This window comes from Beta vulgaris, chromosome 5 (assembly GCF_026745355.1).
Source record: "Beta vulgaris subsp. vulgaris cultivar EL10 chromosome 5, EL10.2, whole genome shotgun sequence".
Lineage (NCBI taxonomy): Eukaryota > Viridiplantae > Streptophyta > Magnoliopsida > Caryophyllales > Amaranthaceae > Beta > Beta vulgaris.
In genome coordinates, this window is record NC_079206.1 from 17,393,337 (window position 1) to 17,415,451 (window position 22,115).

The window sequence follows — 22,115 nt, forward strand, 5'->3', positions numbered from 1 at the left end:
TTGTCTATAATTTTTGGTTTCTCAAATCTCATCTGCAAATGTTCCTTTTAATATAGTATGGTGTTCTTTGGTGTTTACTTTCATGTTCTTTCCTTTTTAATTGAGATTGTTATTTTATTCTAATAATTATATTTATTAAAACAATTTGAAGGTTTGAAGAAGCTAAGGATATATATACAATATTGCATTGATTTACTCACCGACAATGCTAATGTCAAAAGGGTCGAACTCCAGGTCTTGGCAAGGAAGTTTAAGAAGCTTGAAAACACTGAATAAATTTAAAGACTCGTGTGCATGTGGTGCACATAATAGCTTTAGTTAATTGTTTTTAAATGGTATTCTCGTATAATTATGTTCATTTTTTAATAATATTGACATTTGATCCTGTGTTCTTTTATAAATACCTTAATGTTCTTTGTAATAAACTTTATGTTTTATATAATATACTTTCATGTTCTTTGCAAGTTCTTATTATACTACGTCATAAAATACACAATATATTTTTATGTTTTATATAATATACTTTCATGTCCTTATGTTCTTTCATAAACAGTGCGGGTGTTCTTTGTTTTATAATTGTATGTTCTTTTAGTACTTATATATTATATTTGACAAATCCTATATTCATAATTCATTTTTGTTGTTTTTAATGTGAATGTTCTTTTAATGTATGTGTTGTGTTCTTTTTATATCTTATCATGTTCATTTCATTTTTATGATTTTTTTAGTATCACTAATATGTAATATCAAGTCTTATATGAATATGTTCTTTTTAAATAATTATGGTGTTCCTTTTTTTACTTTCATGTTTTTTCCATGATCATTAATTTTTGTGATTGTCTATAATTTTTGGTTTCTCAAATCTCATCTGCAAATGTTCCTTTTAAATTAGTATGGTGTTCTTTGGTGTTTACCTTCATGTTATTTCCTTTTTGTTTTGTTCGTTTTTTTTTTGTGTGTGTAGCTTGTTTGCTCTCAATCATTATATGCTCTAATTATTTTATAATTAGACACTACAGATACATCCATGTGTATTAATAATCTCTTTCTAAAAATATTTAAAATAATTATTGTGAGGACAATTACAACCCAACACCTCAAAATACACCTATCCACGCTAAAATTATAAAATCCAAAAAATAAAAAATCACAATTTGAACTTAGACACCGAAAAAAAAAATGCTAGATATTCATCCATTGCTCAAACGACTTAGAAGAGTAATGTCAAATAATCACAAATCAACATGAAATACAAAAGGTTGACTATAAATTCTAATAGTTTTTCATTCACTTATTTCTAAATAACCTGAATATTCTAATTCCCAAAAGGAGTAACATTGATTCCAAAGTAGTCATCATGTCCATGAAATTGCAATTGCGCTTCAGGATTGGTAGGGTGCGCAACAGAGCTATTCTCAGGTACATCCAAATATTCCTGAAATAATTTATGAATGCATGTAAATTATTACACAATGATTATAAAGATAGACAAATGGTAAAAAAAAAAATGAAGGTTATATATGACATTACCTTTACTGATATTTGAGCTTCCAATTTCATTTTGCCAACCCCAATTCCATCATATTATAATTGAATTGGCAATATGTTCTTTATATTATAATTATATGTTCTTTTTAAGTTACTATGATGTTATAATTCCGTGAGTCATACGTTCTTTTTCTCATAATGGTTTCATATGTACCTTTTACCAAGCAACTATATAATATTTTTTTTACAAGTCGATCCCATATTATAATTGAACTGTCAATATGATCTTCATATTATTATTATATGTTCTTTATAAATTACTATCATGCTCTATTTCCATAGTCATACGTTCTTTTTTTTCATAATGGTTTCATATGTACCTTTTATCAATCAATTATACAATTTTATCCCAAGTCAACGCCATATTATAATTGAACTGACAATATGTTCTTTATATTATTATTAGATGTTCTTTTTAAGTTACTATGATGTTATAATTCCGTGAGTCATACGTTTTTTTTCTCTTAATGGTTTCATATGTACCTTTTATCAAACAACTATATAATGTTTTTTTTACAAGTCGATACCATATTATAATTGAATTGACAATATAATCTTCATATCATTATTGGAGGATTTACAAATTACTACTGTGTTATAATTCCATGAGTCAGATGTTCCTTTTTACATCATATATTATTATTTAATTTACACAAGTTCAGTTCAGAAAAAATTGAAATTTACATAGAAAATAACATTGAATATATCAAAATCTTAAAAGAACATACACAAACACCAAATAAAACTACATCTTCTACGTCAGCACATTTATTTTTCTATAACAAATAAGAACAAAAAATAGGAAAAATGAGATCAACGAAATAATATTAAAATACCTTCTCCTTGTATGTCGATTCCATCCAATATATCTTCGTCATTGTTAATGTCATCCGAAGCGAAACGACAATCCGAATTATCTCGAAATTCACAATCAACCATTATTGATGTTTTTTTAGCAAAGTAAGTTAATCTAGTACCTCTTAGATTTGTGTCAATAATAATTCAAACTAAAATAAAAGATATCAATGTTTTCAAAAACAAAAAATAATAAATAATAGTAGTTTATATTTTTGTTTTTGAAAAAAAGTCTGTGATAACAAATGAGAGAGAATATGCAAATGAGAGTTTGATGCTATTATTCTATTCTATTCTCTTCACACCCATTATTGATTATGAAAAAACGAAATTCAACTACCAAAATTGCAGGAAGAATTTGCGGTTTGGTTGTTTTTAGGATTTTACTATTTACTTTTTTTTTTCAACTCATGGAGCAGTATTCGCGGGATTCAAAGCAAGTTTTCAGCAGGATTTTTTGGAATTTACAATTTTTTTTTAATTAATTAATTTCCTATCGTTCAAATTTGCGTTTTATATTTAAAGTGATGTGTTTTGGAGTAAGACCACGTAGAGGAAGGTGGTCTCTGGTCCACCATCCAGGCTTTGTACTAACAACTACGATTATTTGTTAAGTTCTAGTCTAGTTGCATAATGTGATTGGCGTAATTTTACAGTGTTTGAAGGGGTGAGATGAACAATTTTTTTTTTTTTTTTTTTTTTTACCTATGTATATAAACAAAACGCAGCACTCAAAACAATAATAAATCCAATATCAATCGAATGCGTTGCGTTTTATAGCAAAAGAGCAAAGGCTAAACAAATAAAAACTCCTGGACTCAAAAACTCAGTGGAGTCGTGGTAACATCATCCATGGAAGCAACAACAGCAGCCTCTATCCTCTTCTCTCACCTCCACACTTCACCACCTTCTCTTTCTCTCTCTAAATTTCCATTCTCTGTTAAATCTTCACCTTCTCTATTTCATCTTCGCATTTCCAATGCTACCCTTTCGTTCCCATTCAAATTATCCCTCTACCCTTCCAACATCCCTTTTATCAGGCCAAATTATGAACTACGAGCTTCGGTTGAGTCTGTTGAGGGAGTGGCATTAGAGGAAATTCACAATGAAAACGATGATAAAGCTGCAAAGAGGAAATTATATGTAGTTAATTTGCCATTTTCTCTCTCTCCTGATGATTTGAAGAAGATTTTCAGTGAGTGTGGGATTGTTAAGGATGTTGAGGTATTTTCTTGATTTTAAAGTAATTATAATTTTTTTCATTTTTCATTTTTAATTATTTGTTATTTTTTGTATTTGATATGGGTTTTTTATTCTGTTTAATGGGTAACCTTTGTTTTTTGAAATTGTTTTAGCTAATTAGGGATAAAGATGGGAAGAACCGAGGATTTGGTTTTGTTACAATGGCTTCTGGAGATGATGCTCAGGCTGTTATTGATAAATTTCACTCCAAGGTAAAAAAAGTTTGTCTTCTTTTTCTTTTGCTCTAAAATGTTGTTTACTTATTTACTCTAGTTCAGAAATTCTGTTCTGAGAAAAGAAAGAAAGCAATTGAACCATAGGATGTTTGGGAAGTGGAATTATGTAAGCTTGCCACCAGAGATAAGGTGGGAGGAGGGGAATGAAAAATGTGGTGTATAAGAGGTATATGTCAAACATGATACTCTATAAGGGCCGGTTCTCCCCAACTTATTTTCAGTTCAATTCAATTCACTTCAGTTCAGTTGCAATTAGTTCAGTTCAGTTCAATCCAGTTCAGCTTCAATTATCATTTCTATTAGTTATAATTTAATTCATTTCAGTTGTGTTCAATTCAGTTCACTTTAGTGGCAATCGGTTCAATTCACTTCACTTCAGTTCACTTGCAATCAGTTCAGTTCAGTTGTTTTATGTCGAAGAGAACATGCCTTAAGTACATATCTTCTTAGCTAAGGAAAATAAACTTTTTACTTAATGTAAACTAGTAAGGTTAAAGTTGCATACATTTTCTCCCTTAATTTCGCCATGGTATACTGTTGTAGTGCTTTAGAAACAAAAATGTTAGAATTAGCGACATTATGACATGGAGGATAGGAACCTATAGTTCTTGGAGTAATAGTACATTGGCCCAAAATTACATGTGTGATATTGATCAGGAGTGTGTTTGTATGGTGATCATGGAGGCAGATGCTTATAGTCTTAAGAGGCATTTGTAACTCTACTCAACACGGAAGCTCACTAGTCACTACTCTACCTTACCTATATGAAAAACTGTACATCTTTGTACACGAAAGTAGGAGGAGTTTTGTCTACAAGTAGAATTCTCTCCTTTGGTAGTCTTGTATATGTCTATTTTGATCTGAGAGGGCCTTATAAAATTTCCTTTAAGGTAGGACTTGGAAAATAGCAATTTTTTTTTTTGTTGTTTTGGCCTAAGTTACAAAAGCATTCATCATTTCACTTAATTTTTTCAGTTGGTACCTCTTGTAATTGCAAAATATCTTGCTCATGTCTCTCAGACAAATCTTGCTAACTGCTCATGTCTAAAATTTCAAAATTAATCTTGAAGTGCATAAGAAAAAGAGACCTAGCCTTCTTCTCCATTGAGCTCTTAAAAGCTTCTAAAAGCATCTAGAATATGGAGGAGGCAATTTATTTTTTGATATGGGGATGCTTGTCTTTGAAGTCTCAGTGAGGATGTTTCTTCAAGTAGTGATAAGTTATATATCTCATAATATGATAGTATGGCTTGTTTATTTTTGAAATTTTTTGATGCACTTGGAGAGTTGGACTTTTCTTACCTACTATTAGATTTAGATATTAGTAGGTTACCTTTTATTAAAAAAAAGGTAAATGCGAGCCTTGTTATGAGAGATAGATGCTTTGAGTGCTCTTTCAGGTTGAAGCAAGCATAGCAGGATATCTGACTGTCTTCCTTGGTATTTAGCAGATTTTCTTTATGGTCTAAAGGCATTTGTATAGATATTAAGTCATGTAGAACTAACATGTCACCAGAAGTTGGATCTGGCACCTCAAGCCATTTCACTTGCCTGTTTATAGTATCTAGTTGTTTAGGATGCTAAATGACGATAAGGTTATAATTGGAAATCGATTTACTTGCTTTGTGGTCATGTGAGCATCTTTACGCTGCTGAATAAGATAGAGGATGCTTAGAGGCCGTGGTAATAGCAGAGTTACTGGGATGGGGAATCTATCTATAACGACACTGTCTATTGAATATGAACCTAACAAAAAGGTGAGTGTTCGGCATTCAGCCATGACTGCTTGTGTTTCAAAGTCTGAACTGTGAACTCTGAAGTCAAAGCTAAGTTTGAAGTGGTAATGCTGATGCCCAGAAGCTATGCAGACTGTGAGAAACGTGATACAATTCATAGAAATTTTATTATGCATCCATCAAAACTTTTCTATCCATCAAAGGTATGATGGAAATGCAATGCTTTTTCTAGCTGAGCACTACTTTAGAGTACACCCTTAGGCCTCAGTTTCCTCATTTTTTTTAACTCGCAAGAGCAGTTAACCTACCAGGTTGGTTATATGAAATGTTTAGTTGGTTCTTAATCCTCTGTATCAAAGTAATATGTTTAATTGATTGGCTAATGACTAATGTCGTGGACTTGTGCCAAACTGCCAATGTGTCCATATACTTGGACAATTTGTGTTGCAATATGGAGAATATTATATCATTTCTTCCAATCCATTCATGAAAAAGTGTATTTCCATCACCTTTTCATACTGCCACTTAATTTATTGAACTTTATATTAATATTGACTTCTCGAGTATGGTTACTATGATTATAACTATTTAAGTTTGCCTTATTAGGGTACAACAACATGTTATCAATTTCTTTGGGTGCTAGCTGATATTCAATATCTTAAATGAATAATTTCAAACCATTGAGTCTCTAACTCACTAGGTCGTTTTGTCTATGTGGCTATTTGGCTGTTGGTCTTTAAATGGTGTCTATAATCCTAGAAGCATGTCCAAGTGAAGTTTTATACGTGCTGTCAACATTGTAACATTTTTCCAAGAGATGATTCACTGTTAAGCTAGAATATTGACAAGATCCTAATGTAGATAATAGCTCGATTCATATTTTATTGCAATGAGATGAACAATTACATTATTATCAAACTTTAGTTGAGTGCTTCACTATATACCATGTGAAATTGTGTTTTTATGCTTCAGGAATTGTCAGGAAGGGCTATCAGGGTGGAGTTTGCAAGGAGATTAAAGAAGCCTCGACCTCAGCCTCCTAGTGTTCCTGCTGTTAAAGAGACGCGTCATAAACTTTATGTATCCAATCTACAGTGGAAAGCAAGATCCACCCACCTCAGAGAATTCTTTTCATCCAGTTTCACTCCTGTTTCAGCTAGGGTCATATTTGAGAGTAGTCCATCAGGAAGATCTGCTGGATACGGCTTTGTCTCATTTAGCACAAGGGAAGAAGCAGAGGCTGCTATCTCTAATTTTGATGGGAAGGTATAGAAGAATATTTTTGTTCCGCTTCATTTGTTTTGCCTTTAGCCCCAACACAAAATCTTATCTTGACCTAGCTTACAACTAGGTGCAATCTCTTCTTCACCTTAGATTTATTTAACTTGTCTAAACCTACTAGAACTAATCTGAAGTTATTGAAACTTGTTTTCTAATTTATTAAGTCTTGTTGGAACTTATCTAAGCTTATTAGACCTGAGGCTTAGTATTTCTTTCTATGAGAATCCACCTTTATTGTGGGCCCAGGGTCACTTTTGCATAAGCTATGTTTTTGTTATAATAGTCAAGTTATAGTGATAAAACTGTACTCCTCCATTAAAAATAAGGGTTTTTCTTATTGACTAAAAAATCAGTCAGACTGGTTTTTTTTCCTTCACTACATTAGCCAGTGATCTCTTACAGCCTGCATGATGCATCTCTTGGCCTTCAGCTTCCCGCTTGAGGGAGGCAAGCAAGTCCAGCAAGGGATTTAACTGCAATAAAAGCTGAGACAGAATCTTTCACTCTTAGGAGCACAATGCTGGTAAAGTTATTTGGTGACATCCAGTGCTTTCACCATAGTCCAATGCCATGCAATTCAGAAGGAAAATGTGGGAGTACTCTTAACATGGTTTTGGAAATATAGGTGCAACTTGTTGCTATTATAGAATGATAAATTTTTTTTCTTACATCATTAAATAGTAAGAGTGCCTATTATTTATGCCTATTTAAAACTAATTGGAGAAATTCACAAGATAGGGTCCAACTATTACCCATTTTCTTTTATAGGTCTCAACTATGAATTATTCTTTGCAGGTCCCAAGTTTACCATATTGTGATTTTTATAAGTCCTGAATTAATTATAAACGGTTTAAAAGGTAATATTTTTAAATGTTTGCCGCATTTTATAGAACTTTGTCACTTGCTGAAAGTGTTCGAAGATGGTAAACATTTAAAAATCTTACCTTTTAAAGCGATTATAAGTAACTCAGGACCTATGAAAATCACAAGATAGTAAACTTGGGACCTGTAGGGAATAATCCATAGTTAGGACTTATAAAAGAAGACGGGTAATAGTTGAGCTCTCTCTTGTGAATTTTTCCAAACTAATTTTATTTGTTTTCATGATTGATTTCTTTTTGGAATTCATTATCTGTAGTGAGTATAAAGCTGCATGTGCAATGCTCTATGTCAGCAGCTTCTTCCACACTACTACAATTTTTCTCTTAAATCTTCATAATGATAAACTTAGCCCTATGGTTCAATATTTAATCCATAAACATGTAAGATGCTGTTTAAACTTCAGTGATGAATTAGTATCATGATGCTTATAAATTTCTTTTTGTTTCATATAGGAACTTTTGGGTCGTCCAGTACGCTTAAAATTCAGTGAGCAGAATAGTGAAGGTGAAACAACAAATGGAGGGGAAGAAAATGATAACATAGATGAATCTACAGGCGTGCTCGGTGAGAAAGATAACTTAGGAAACTCTACAGGTGTGCCTGATGAGAAAGAAGCTTCTGAAGATCAGCCTAACGAGTCATAGAAGAAGAAAAGTTTTATCTTTCGGGGATACTTATTGACAACTGTGGGAAAGGACCTTTTTTTGTTCAATATTGAGGATGCAGTCTTGGTCTCTGAAAACCGGTGTGTACATTTTTGCTCCATTCCTTTATTTTTCTCACATATCTGTGCAATCACTGTTCTGCCTAATATTTGATTTATACGTGTTAAGTAAACCTAGCTTAGAACTTTTAATTGTATCGTCTAAACTCGTCATAGGTATACAAGAAGCGTATAACTCCATGAATGCAGACTTGTCGCAAAAAACATAGTTATTCTCTGTTGTATCCTTATTCCTTCATATGAGGCAGTACGTGTTAGTCCTCTTGTAGAGATTGTACAATGTATTATTCTCAATAAACGATTCCACTTCAGTATATGTTTATTGTATCGCAAAGGACTTTAGTTCTCAACCATAGGGATGCCAGCCTTTTGTGTTTATAAAATCTTTTACGTCTATTATTTGAATTGTAAGGTTATAACTTTTATCACTCTTGACGATGCCATCTCCTCTGGTCACGATTCCACTTGACGATTCATGTTAGCCGACCCCAAATCACCTTGGGAATAAGGCTTAGTTGTTGTTGTTGTTGTTGTTGTAGTATTTGAATTGTAAGGTTGGGTATATTGTCAATATGGGGCTCAAGGAGGTGTATGAGTGTGGAGATGAGATTGCGTAGAAGGGAAAGACGTTAAAAGTGCTACGGGTACTTAGCCCGATTGGGTAGGGCAGTGCCGCCCGATCGGGCCCGAGGCCAGCAGTATAGCAGGTGATTTCGTTATGCGCCCGACCGCATCGGGCTTGTTCGCCTGATCGGGCGAAAGACCGCATTACGATTGGGCGTCCTTTTGCCCAATCGGGCCCGCGTGCATATTTGGTTGGCGAATCACTCGCCGGATCGAGCGGTGGGCTATTTTGGCCTAAATCGACACGGAAACACGTTTTTTCTAGGCTTACCCTAATACGCTTATAATTGTATTCTACACTATCATTCTCATATTCAGGAGAGAAAAAGCTAGAGAGAGAGTTCTTGGAGTGCTTTTGTAATCTTTTTTTAACGTTAATCGATTCCTAGTGCAGATTCGTGGTTTTTTTCCTAGTTCTTGGGTTTCCACGTAAAAGTTCTTGTGTGTCTTTTACTCTTTTATTGTGTTGTTATTCGTATTATTGTTTTCTATTACTTGCTAGATTGATAGTCACTAGAACTTACATGTAATAGATAGAGGTTCATTTTTACGGAATTATAAATCACACTGCAAACTATACCAGAAAATTTGAGCATATCTTTGTAGCTGGGATTCCCAAAATTCTCTATTTTCACCCCTCATATTGCGGTTTCATGCATAGTATGGTTCCTGCTGATGTATCATTTTCTCTCCATCACGGAATTAAAAAATTTATAAGCGACCTTCGATTCAGTGGAAACTGGAAAGACCACAGTTATCAATATATGTATACGAGTTTTTAAATCTGCCTCATGCTGCATGGTATTTTCCTTGAAACTTTTAGCTGAAGATAAAAATTAGGGTAATTTCATAAGCTAAGAGTTGAAGTTACTAAATTTAGAAAGTGTTCTATAATTTTAGTGGAGGCTCAAACTAGAAGTATAGAAATGGAGGGAGTTTATGAAAATCATATTTTACGCAGTTTGTATGTATATTATCTGTAACAGTGCCTAACATGTTACTGTACACTTCTCCTATATTTGCTGTTCTATTTTGTCTGATTTTACTTTGGTTAAATGGCTGCAAATTAGAGTTTTAGTCTCTTTTGTTTCTTTTCCAAATTTAAGTTCCAACTAATTATGTTGAGATGTTGTACTCCCTCCGTCCCATAATATAGTGCTTGCATTCCTCTTTGGGTATCCCAAAATGTTGTGCCTATTTCCTTTTTATCAATTTATTTGGACTAAATTATCCTTCATTTCTACATAAAATTTTCCAAAATACCCCTACTTTCTTTTAAAATATGTGCCCCTATTTATTGTTTTACACCATTCCAAGGTATATTTATTGCTCTTTCATTTTATTTTAAAGGAAAAAGAAGAAAAAAAACTAGTTCCAAGACAAAAATACCCAATAAACATTTACTTAAATATATATTTTTGTGAAATCCTAAAACTCTTTATATTTTCCTTAATTCTTGTGAAAAATGAGAAGTAAACACTATATTATGGGACGGAGGGAGTATTTGTTTATGAATGATATAGGCTAAATAAAAATTTCATTTCGCTCACTAAAAACTGTCAAACTCCCCAAGTTTCACCAAGAAACTAAACTTGAACATAGATTAACACAAAGACGCATGTGGTGCACGTACAAGTGATTGTCCAAGGCAAATTTAAGTTCCTTTAACCCTTAGCAGGCTATGCTACACAAATCACATACAGCAAAACTGATACGATCATGGAAAATAATAGCATGACTTGAGCAGTTTAAGCACTGAGTTTTTGGACCGCCTAGATCAATTATTCGGGAGTAGCTGCAAACTCATTCAAGTAGGCTAGCTCCGCATCAATGAAAATTTTCCAACCGTCCCTGGAAAGATAGTTAGTTGGTGACGTCGACGGCTCTTGCGTGGTTGAAGTTTGGATGTGGGCAACAATTACTACACTCAACCACATTCTTGGGCTTTTCTTGGTATACTTATCATTTGGCATTAAAAGAAATGGTTATATATCATGCTTATCAACTGTCTACTTTCCAACCATCCTACATAAATGATAAATGTATAAGGCAGTTGTAGTCTTGTGAACCGTCTTCTCTGTCTCTCAGCTTAGCTTAGTTATCATCTTACTTACACAAAGATTATTCATGAAATCACAAAAATAAAGCTTGTTGGATGTTGACTCGCTTAGTTGGTAATGTTTGGGAATGATTAAGGTAGTCATACTTTCATGAGGGCTTAATTGGCCATAAGTTCCCAATTCTACCCAAGAAACTTTGGCCCTGGCTGGCCTACATGTGGCATGCCGCGACCTCAGGCACCTGTCACTATGGTCCCAACCATATGTGTCATCCATTCTAGGGCCAAATCTATTATACTAGGTAGTAGGCACGAGGCACTTTAAATTTTTTTTTTCTTTTATTTTTACTACTTTGTAGAACGTTGGTAATGTTTATGTCGCACCAATCTTTGCTAGAGTTAGCCAAGGAACCTTGTGATGGGCCATGTACAAACAAGGATGGCAATTCGTTCCACTATATATACCATCTTTCTTTTTATCCGTATGATGTTATTTGATTGAATTTTTTTTTAGAGTTTTCGGCTTATATCTATCTCAATTGATAAACTTCAAGTGAAAGTCTCATTTTGCTCTAGAAGAAATTTCCATTTCTATTGTCTACTCCCTCCGTCCCATAATATAGTGCTTCATTTCCATTTTGGGTGTCCCAAAATATAGTGCTTGGTTCTATATTTAATTCCATAATTTTTTGTGATTTGCCTAGAAAAATCGTGTCATCATTATATGTTTGCTTCTTGAAAATAGTTTTTTTTGCTTTGTTTATTCAACCCAAGGGTTGCATTTAATGCTCTTTCACCAATTATTCTTCATTCTCTCTCCTAAGATCACCTTTTTCCACACAATATTTATTTTAATAATAAAAAGTTTTTACTTTCCTCTTAGATTCTATTTACCTTAATTCCTGTGAAAAAATGGAATCAAGCACTATATTATGGGACGGAGGGAGTAGTTGATAACAAATATCTTCTCGTACCAGATACTTTAGTTTGTTTAGGGATTTGTTTGATTTGTGAAAGTTTCATGCATATTTAAGACATTCGGATTTTTAATTCAATATCACTCCAAATATATTAGAAATATCTCATTTTATTAAATTTGTTCCCAAAACACCTCTAATAGGAGCCAAAGTGATTGAACCACCTCTAATATTGGACTCCATGCTTTTATTATGGATTTCATAATTTGTTCCACCTTTGCTTTATTATAGATTTGATAATTTGGTCCCTATAGTTGGTCTCTGAGCTTGTATATCCAAGGTTCATCTATAGTTATAGCTTTTTCTTGCCTGGTTGTCTCAAAAGAATCAACAAAGGAGGGTAGGACCAATGTTGACTGACTCCCCAACTTTCTTAAGTCCTCAGTACTTCCCAAAATTTCACTAATTGTAGTTCATGTACCTTCAATAATATGGTGTTGTTGTAAGTACCTTTCGTAGGGATTATTATGATCATGCAGATGAAAATCCTATTCATAAAGTTTTTTTTTTTTTTTTTTGACAAAGTATACATAAAGTTGTAGTAGTCCATATTTACGTACGTCATTCAAAATGTTTGTTGGGAGTATTTATCTCATCTTGTGGAATCTTACATTTTTGTATTTTATTCTATATTGAAGAGCATCACATGAGTCAACGATTGTACCTTGACTTGATCTCTAATGATGGAAGACCTCTTCTTTTTAACACTATATTTGTGGTTTTTTCTATTTATTTTATTTGGTTTAGATTATGGTATTTTCTTAAAATTAGGTTCTTTTGTATTGGTTTAAATAGTTAACTAGTTAATTCTTGGATCTTGATCATTATTTTTTATTTGTTGAGTGAAAGCTAAAGGCCAAAATTAGCTAATATGATTATTAATTTCAAAACAGAGAAAGTATATGAAAATACAAAAGTTTTGAATGCTCAACATAAACTTCATGAACGAGCATATCTAAAGAGAGCATAATGAAGTTGGTTGTTTGATCGCCAATGTGGGATGATACCTTATTTATTTGCAATTATTTATTATGATTGTGATAACTTTTCGCTCTCCCTAATCCTTGATTGCAATGCATTAGGAATTAAGCAAAAAAATATGCATAGGGTTATAGAGTTTTTGTCACGATGGCTATAGGTTTGGTTTGTTTTGTGTAAAACGTGTATTGCAATGCTCTTGGGAAGAAAGATAATATACAACCCTAACTCTAATATTAACACATGTACCTGATACAAGGGATGCCTACTGATAGGCGTGTCGCGCACCTAACAAAAATAAATAACCTAACTAATCCTCCTAACTATGTAGTAGGGTAAGTCAGAGTCGATCCCACAGAGAGAAAGTTGTTCTAAGATTAGCCCTTAAATAATGGTAAGACTAAAGGAGATTAATATCAATAATGGTCGAATCAACTATACTAATCAATATATAAATAAAAGACTCTACAGTTAAGTATCCCCACTAGCACGAAGTAGTACAAAATAATTCCTACCCCAAACTAATCAATAATTAAATGTTCACAAGGAAAAGTCCACCCTATAAAGTACCATAGACCTCTCCCGAGTATCTATGGCTTCTCTAATATGCATTCAAGCCTACTCCCGTAGAATCATGCAAATTAAAGACATTAAACACGGTACTTTAACTTCCTAACAATCCATTCTACCTACTCCCGTGGAGAACTTTATGTCCTTAATTGAAATACTCAAATCCGTCAAAATCCAACTCCCGTTGTGATCAAGACAATGGAATTAGAATAATACTAGTTATCCCTAATCTAGTATTGGAATATGCACAATCAATTAAGCAAGAACAATTAACAATTAATATGAGAATTTAAAGAAACAATCATGAATTAAATCATACTAGGGTTCAACTTAACCATAGATAAAAGAAACTACTCTATCATGAAATAAATAATAAAACTAAATCTACACAAGAAAACATAATCAAAGAAATCAACAAAAGAAACTAATAAAATTCATGAATTAATGAAGAAGAATAAAAACTAGGGTTTACAACTAGAAACTAGAGAGAAAAAGGAGAGAGAGAAAACTAAACCTAAAACCTAGAATATAACGTGAGAGGGGAAGGAGGAGAGAGAAAGAATGAAAACCTATCTAAATAATATTCAATAACCTAATATGACTTGGAAAGTAATTTACAAGATAAGGAAAGTCTTAAATAAATCACTAATAAGCGGATTAGTGATCCGCGCGTACGCGTGGCAGATTCCAGCAGAAACAGTGCAATCTTCCGAAAGACATAACTTCTTGACTAGAAGTCTCCTCGGGGTGTGCCACCTATCGTTGGAAAGATCTTCAAGTCTAGTTTCCGAATCTGGTGGAATTACTCGATTCTAAAATCACATCAAATGTTATGATCAGAAGAGTAGACGTGACTCTTTTTCATATTTCTTCTAATGATTTTCCGCTTCGTTTTTGCTCAAACTCGTACTATGACATATCCATACGATCCTTATTCATTGTAGCTTCTTTCCAAGTTCTACTAATCCTCAACTTTAGCTAATCATAATCCAAATATGTTCTCAATGCCTGAAATTCATCAAAAACAAGAAAACATACCAAATAGGAATAGAAATGCAAAACTTAAGAATATAATGCAATAATGAAACTAAATATCAAACTAAATGCTCTAAAATGCAACTAAATGCATCTAAAAACTATATATAAAAATGACTTATCACCTACTACATACAATAACTAAGGCCCAATACTAAAACAAAGGTTAATTATAACCCAAATACAAGATGGAGCACGGGGATCACAAATGCCCAACTTGCCAAGTAAATACATAAATTGTCGAGTCCCAAGAGCCTTAGTGAAAAGATCCGCTAGTTGTTCAATAGTGGAAACATGAGATGTAGTAAGAAGACCTTCTTGGATGGCATCACGAATACAATGACAATCGACCTTAATATGTTTAGTACGATCATGAAAGACCGGATTATGAGCAATATAGAGAGCAGACTTATTATCACAATAGAGAGAGTAAGCACCATAATGAGATATGCCAAGACTACCAAGAAGAGCATGTCGCCACTTGAGTTCAGCCATCATGGAATGATACTCAGCTTCGGCAGACGAACGAGAAACGGTGTGTTGCTTGCGATTTTTCCAAGAAATGGGGGAGGATCCAAGGAAGACCATCCACCTAGTGACAGAACGACAGGTCAAAGGACAACTAGCCCAATCAGAGTCACACCAAGTAGTCAAATGAAGATCACATGAGGAAGATGAGGCCGGGACAACCCTTTAGATAACAAACAACTCTGAGGGTCGCCTCCCAATGTTGTTGATGAGGCTGATACATAAATTGAGCAAGAACATGAACTACATATGCTAAATCTAGACGTGTAAAATCCAAGTAAAGTAGGCGCCCCACAAGGCAACGATACTGAGAATTATCATAATAAAGAGGACCCTCGGCACGAGTCAAGTTATGGTTCTGCTCCAAAGAAGAATCAACAGGTTGTTGATGAGGCTGATGCATAAATTGAGCAAGAACATGAACCACATATGCTAAATCTAGACATGTAAAATCCAAGTAAAGTAGGCGCCCCATAAGGCGACGATACTGAGAAGTATCAGAATAAAGATGACCCCTCAGCACGAGTCAAATTATGGTTCTGCTCCAAAGAAGAATCAGCAGGTTTAGCACCCATGAGGCATGTCTCAGAAATAATATCAAGACCATATTTGCGATGTGACAAAAAGAAACCCTCTAGACAGCGAGCAACTTCAATGCCTAAAAAATATTTCAAGAGGCCAAGATCTTTCATTCTAAAACACTCGCTAAGATATGCTTTGAAAGATGACAAAGCAGCATAATCATTGCGAGAAATAATGAGATCATCAGCATAATCAGATAAGAGCGAGAAACAGATCCGCGACAATAAGTGAACAGAGAATAATCAGAGTAAGAGTGAGAAAAACCATATTGGCACAGGGACGCAGCAAGCTTCGGAAACCAACAACGAGGAGCTTGTCGTATCCCATAGAGAGATTTCTGCAACTTACATACCTGACCCGGAAGACTAGAACTGAAAATAGGAGGGAGTTTCATATATACCTCTTCATCAAGATCACCATGAAAGAAGGTGTTATGAACATCCATTTGATGAATTTTCCAGTTTTGAGCAGCAACAACAGCGAGAAAAGTGCGAGCGAAAACGATCTTGGACATAGGCGCAAAGGTCTTAGTATGATTAATCTCCTCCACCTGATGATTACCCAAAATAACCAAGCGAGCTTTGATACGCTCAACACTCCCATCAGAATGATATTTAATTTTATACACCCGTTTACAAGCCAAAGCTTTCTTACTAGGAGGAAGAGAAGTCATTACCCAAGTCTTATTTTCCTCTAAGGCACTAATCATTTTTTGCATAGCCTCACGCCAATCAGAATACTCCATAGCCTGCTTAAAGCTTTTGGGCTCAACACCCTCATCAACTGCTGCAAGAAAAGCACGATGGCACGTAGAGAAATTATCATAATTCACAAAGTGAGCTATAGGATAAGGAGTAGTACCTAAGAGACTAGGAGTATGTAATGGACCTGGAGGGGGGATCGCAAGATCCACAGAGTGCACAACATAATCCTTCAACAATCTGTTGGGTTGTTTGTCACGAAGCCCACGACCAAAAAGAGGAGGAGGAGGCTCGGGGGGGGGTCCGTGTCGAGAGAGGCTGAAGTTGAGCCATCATGAACCGTAGGACAAGGCCCAGCTGGCGCGTCAGAGGGGAGAGAGGACGCAAGAGTGTGGGTTGGATCAGGAGCTGGGCCTGGCGCTGACAAAGTAGGAATTTGAGAGGCTGAGCTGGGTGGTGTTGGTTGTGTGTGTGAGCTGAAGAGTGTGTTTGAGTTGGGAAATGTGTGTGGGACAGCAAGCTCATCAGGAAGAGAAGAGGATGGTGGCTCAATGAACGGGTCCTTGTCTTTGGTGAAAGTAAGAGGAGAAGAAGAGGTAGAAATATAAGGAAAAGTATGTTCAAAAAATTGTACATCCCGAGACACAAAAATATCTCCAGTTTCCAAGTCATATACTTTCCACCCTTTCTTACCCGTAGGATACCCAAGAAAGACACACTTACGACTCTTACGAGCAAATTTATCCTTTTTGGCCTTTTGATTATGAACAAAGCACAAACACCCAAACACACGCAAAAGATTAAATTCGGGAACATAACCAAATATCATCTCATAAGGTGTACGATCAATAAGATGCACAACAGTAAGCACACACTCACCCCAAAAATTATTCACAAGCAGGTTAGCCTGAAACATCAAAACCCGACTCATATTCAAGATGTGTTGATGTTTTCTCTCCACTCTCCCATTCTGTTGAGGAGTACCAGTACAAGAAGTTTGGAAAATGATGCCACTTATAGTAAGGAAATCATGCATACTATTAAACTCAGTTCCATTATCACTCCTCACAATTTTAACAATGGTTTCAAATTGACGAGCAATCATGGGAAAGAAAGAAGCAAAGCAATGGGAAGCTTCAGTTTTATTTTGTAATAAGTACTCCCACACAACATGGGAGTAATCATCAACAATCGTCAAGAAATAAATAGCTCCACAAAAAGAAGGAACACTGTGGGGACATCACAAATCACAATGTATCATTTCAAACAAACGACTAGCTTTATGAGAACTAACAGGGAAACTATCACGTGTTTGTTTGGCCATATGACATACATCACACACCTTATTTAATTTCTTCCTAGAGATACTAGAACGTATAGCAGGAAGAATCTTCACTACTTTCTTCGAAGGATGACCTAACCTTTGATACCATAAAACAAACTCACTCACATCAAGAACACCAACAACTTTCACCACAACCACCTTGCGGAAGTAATAGAGTCCCCCTCGCCGTTCACCTGCTCCAATCAAAGTCCTTGAAGGTTGGTCCTGTATAGAACATAAAGAATGAGTGAATTGGATAGTACAACAGTTATAAGACACCAAATTCAACACCGAAATCAAGTTGCAACAAAAAGTTGGCACAAACAACACATGTTGCAAAATAAGACAGTTTGTGAGATACACATCTCCCTGTTGTGTTGCAACAACTGAACTCCCATCGGGAAGGCCAACTAGACGACCTCAAACTTCACGCACATTACTCAATGAGGATAATGTGCCAGTGATATGGTGCAAAGGCCCTATATCGATAATCCATTGCATACCATTATCCTCACCTGTCATACGTTCACTGTTATACTACTCGTTGTTAATAAGATTCATGAGAACTTGGACTTGCTCGACAGTGAGACTAGTGAGCGCGGTCCTGCTATCATTTGGAATACCAAACACTCCATCCTACACATCATGAGGGTGCGACCCACCTGTGTTACATACCCCACCAGCAACACTAGGCCCCCCTACACCACCCGAGGACCCAGTCGAGGCACCAGATGAGGCACCAACAACCCCTTCAGTGCGACCCGCACCATCTGTGCGAGCAGCTTACTGAGCACGTATGCGCTCCTCGTACCCGTGTTCCATAATTTTATTGTTGGATATACATAGTTAAGGAGAAGCAACTTGAACCAGTTGACCAAATTGGCGAATTTTAGGTGGGAGACCCATGTTTGATTCTCCTTAAGTTCACCCTTTGGTATTATTCCTTCTCTAATATGCTCAATGTGGGACGATATGTTTAAAAATCTTCCACCACTCTACTGATTTATATCCTTTTGTGTTCATGAGAAACAATGTTCTAATTTATATTATGAGGTAACATCGCCTGCTAACGCCACAATTGTCATTATCTCATATTCCTATTGAGTCTACTCAATTGATTTTAGACTCTGTTTTATCCAACTTATTTTAGTAAAAATAAGTTCAGATAAAATAAGTTAATTTCATATAAAATAAGATAAGATAAGTTCATATAAGAGATAAGATAAGTTTAAATAAGATAAAATATGTTGGATAAAACAGACTAATTATGTTAGACAACAAAATAAACTAGAGTATAAGTTCATATGAGATAAGATAAGTTTAGATTAGATAATATAATTAATCTAATATAAGTTCAGATAAGATATCTCTAGATAAATTCAGATAAGTTAAAATACGTTGAATCAGCAGAGCCTTCGTATTTGAGATCGAAATTACTTTTTGATATCTAAAATATTTGATTATATCAACCTTTACTTTTTGAAAATTAGTAAAAAATTTAATTGATAAAACTTGAAAAAATGTAAAAAGGAGGATTTTAGAGAGAGAAAATGTTCTCTCCAACCTCCCCCACCCCTCCAACCCTCCAAAAACTACCTCCAAAATTCAGACCCTCCCCCTTCCTCCTCATCCACAAAATAGCCACCTCCTCCCCTTTCCAAATATGTGTGTTGTACAGGTATCCATCTTGGTAAGGACGGTTTGTAAGGTTCGAAAGTCTATTACTTCAACCGCATATTCCGCTCTCCTTTAGAGATACATTAGTTCACAGCTCCAAATTCAGTGTACCTACTTTGGCTAGTCTGGAGCCCCCGCCTCCTACCAAAAAGATTATGAAGCCTTCATCTCGATTATATTTCAAGCATACAGTGAGTTATGAGCCCCTTGGGCCAACACAATCATCTTCAAGCCTTATGGTAGTTCATTCTCTTCTGAGTATTATATTAAAATGATATCAAGGGTTTGGAATTCATCCTCTCCTTGTGTCACCATCCCGATAGGTAAAGGTTTTTACATCTCAAAACTTCCGTCCACCTCGGAGGTGAATAGAGTCCTCCAAAAGGGACCTTGGTTCTTGAATGGTACTTTCATCTCCATCCGAAAATGGGTTGCTGGGTTCAAAGCATCAGAGGCAAAAATCTCCACCCTCCCAATATGGGTAAAACTATGGGAACTCCCTATCGAATTCTATGTAGAGCATATGCTGAAAATCTATTGGAAACTGCCTTGACTCATTTGTTAAGACAGACCTAAATGCAATTAAAGAAAATAAAATGCGGGTTTGCTAGATTGTTAATGATGATCGATGTCTTCATGCCGAGGAAGGAATTTATTTGGATTGGGAAACTTAAGCAAACTCTGGTGTTTAAGGAATGGACAAAATTCTGCAAGGAATGTTCCCTGATAGACCGCCATTTGCGCTCCTACTACCTCCATCCCCTCGTATCTTTTGTGAGCCAAAGAGATGGGGCCCAAAAGAAATCTAGTTAACCAGAAATCTTTTAGGAGTCCAGGAGATCCCAACAAAAGTCAAGAAAAAGAAAAAGATTAGAATGTAGTGCAACAAAAAGCCCAACGGTTACACACAAGGCTCGAAGTCCAGAAACAAAAGTGGCAACCAAAGAAGAAATCCCAAAGGAAGTTTCTAGTTTTTTTCTTTGTTTTATCTGATCTAGAGTCCTTGAATTTTTGGAAAAAGAAAAAAAAGCAGATGTTTCTTCTCCTCTGCCACTCCTGCAAGTGCTGAAGCTCTTTTCCCATATGATGGGACTCATCTTCATACTTCTCCATACCTCCTCCATAATTCCCGTGGATTTTCCCATACTCCTCAAATCTCCCTTAAAACCCTCCAGTTATTTCAAACTCCGCTCTGTCACTATCCCCAATCAACACCTCAGCTCCTTACTCTCTCTCTCAGATAAAAATCATGGCCTCTCCCTTCCTGATGGACGAGAGAGATCTTGGTCTCTCCCCCCTCCTCTCAGACATTACGTATACTCAAGGTTTCCTAATGCCTCCAATAAATTTTCCTTCCCCAATCCATGTTATCTTATCTCCAGCCAAGTCGGTAATCACTCTTACATGGCCACACATGACCTGCCCGGAAAGTTGGATCAACAAGACCCTATATTATCAGATGGACGTGATGAGCAATTGGTGTCGAGTCCATCCTTAGGAATTGAGGGAGATTATCCTCCAACCAGAAAAGACACCACTAATGTACCTAACAATGCATATGGTGTTTTCCGAGGAACCCCGTCGAAAGGTTCCAGCACACATCCCGTGCTGCTCCGATGTAGGCAAGATATCGAAACTTCTAGAGATCATTGTCACATGGTGGACCAAACAGATGGGCCGAGAGTTCAACTATGCAGAGATGCCATGGGAGCTATAATTTTTGGTGGATCACGCACACGTTCTTTCACAAGAACAAAAAGCCCTGTCAATTACAAAGAATTGGCTTATGGTGCAAGCGGAAAGAGGAACAAACAACGTCAAATGGATCCGATTAACAAAACCTTGAAACCAAATATCCTTAAAGTGTGCATGGGACCATTACAAGAAGAACGGGGAAAGAATGTCGGGACTAAAAATGAAGATAAACAACGAGATTATGTACAACTCAGTAGCGGGGAGAATGGTGGCTCCAAGCCACTCAGCTCCGCTGGAAATAATGGTAAAGATTTTGAGCTTCACAGGCCCCCTCTCAACCCGGTATGTCAGTGCTACTATATATGGAACGGTAGGGGCAAAGCGCGTCAAGAGTTTAGACGCAACATCCGTCAAATGATTCGAGATCATGACCCAATGTTCATCGTGTTTATTGAATAAAAGGTCGTGAATAATAACATCGAAGATGTGGTTTAATCGTTGCCTTTCAATTCTTACGTTACCGTTGAACCAAGTGGGTACTTAGGTAGGATCTTGATTCTTTGGAATCAAGCTACACACCTTTGCCGCCATTGAGATAGAGCCACGTGCACTGCATGGACTTATTCAGGTCAATTCCTCAACTTCTTTTTTCATTTCAATTATCTACGCTAATACTAAACATAAAGGCAGATTGGAGTTGTGGGATAGTTTAATTACGAAATCTTCGACTATAACCTTACCTTGGCTAGTTTTTGGAGTCTTTAATGAGATTACCCATAGTCATGAAAAAATAGGTGGTAATCAACCAAAAATGTATAAAATGATGGCTTATCGTGATATCATGGAAAAATGCAACCTCAA

At 35.6% G+C, this 22,115-nt stretch overlaps 1 protein-coding gene across 1 annotated transcript; it reads left to right on the top strand.

The window, feature by feature from the left end:
- The first annotated feature begins 3,160 nt into the window (after positions 1-3,160).
- Positions 3,161-8,868, top strand: LOC104908177 (31 kDa ribonucleoprotein, chloroplastic). The gene is made up of 4 exons (XM_010697262.4): positions 3,161-3,627; positions 3,759-3,857; positions 6,590-6,883; positions 8,233-8,868. The coding sequence occupies exons 1-4, from the start codon at positions 3,256-3,258 to the stop codon at positions 8,422-8,424; spliced, it is 957 nt and encodes a 318-aa protein (XP_010695564.2). The 5' UTR covers positions 3,161-3,255; the 3' UTR covers positions 8,425-8,868.
- The last annotated feature ends 13,247 nt before the right edge of the window (positions 8,869-22,115 follow it).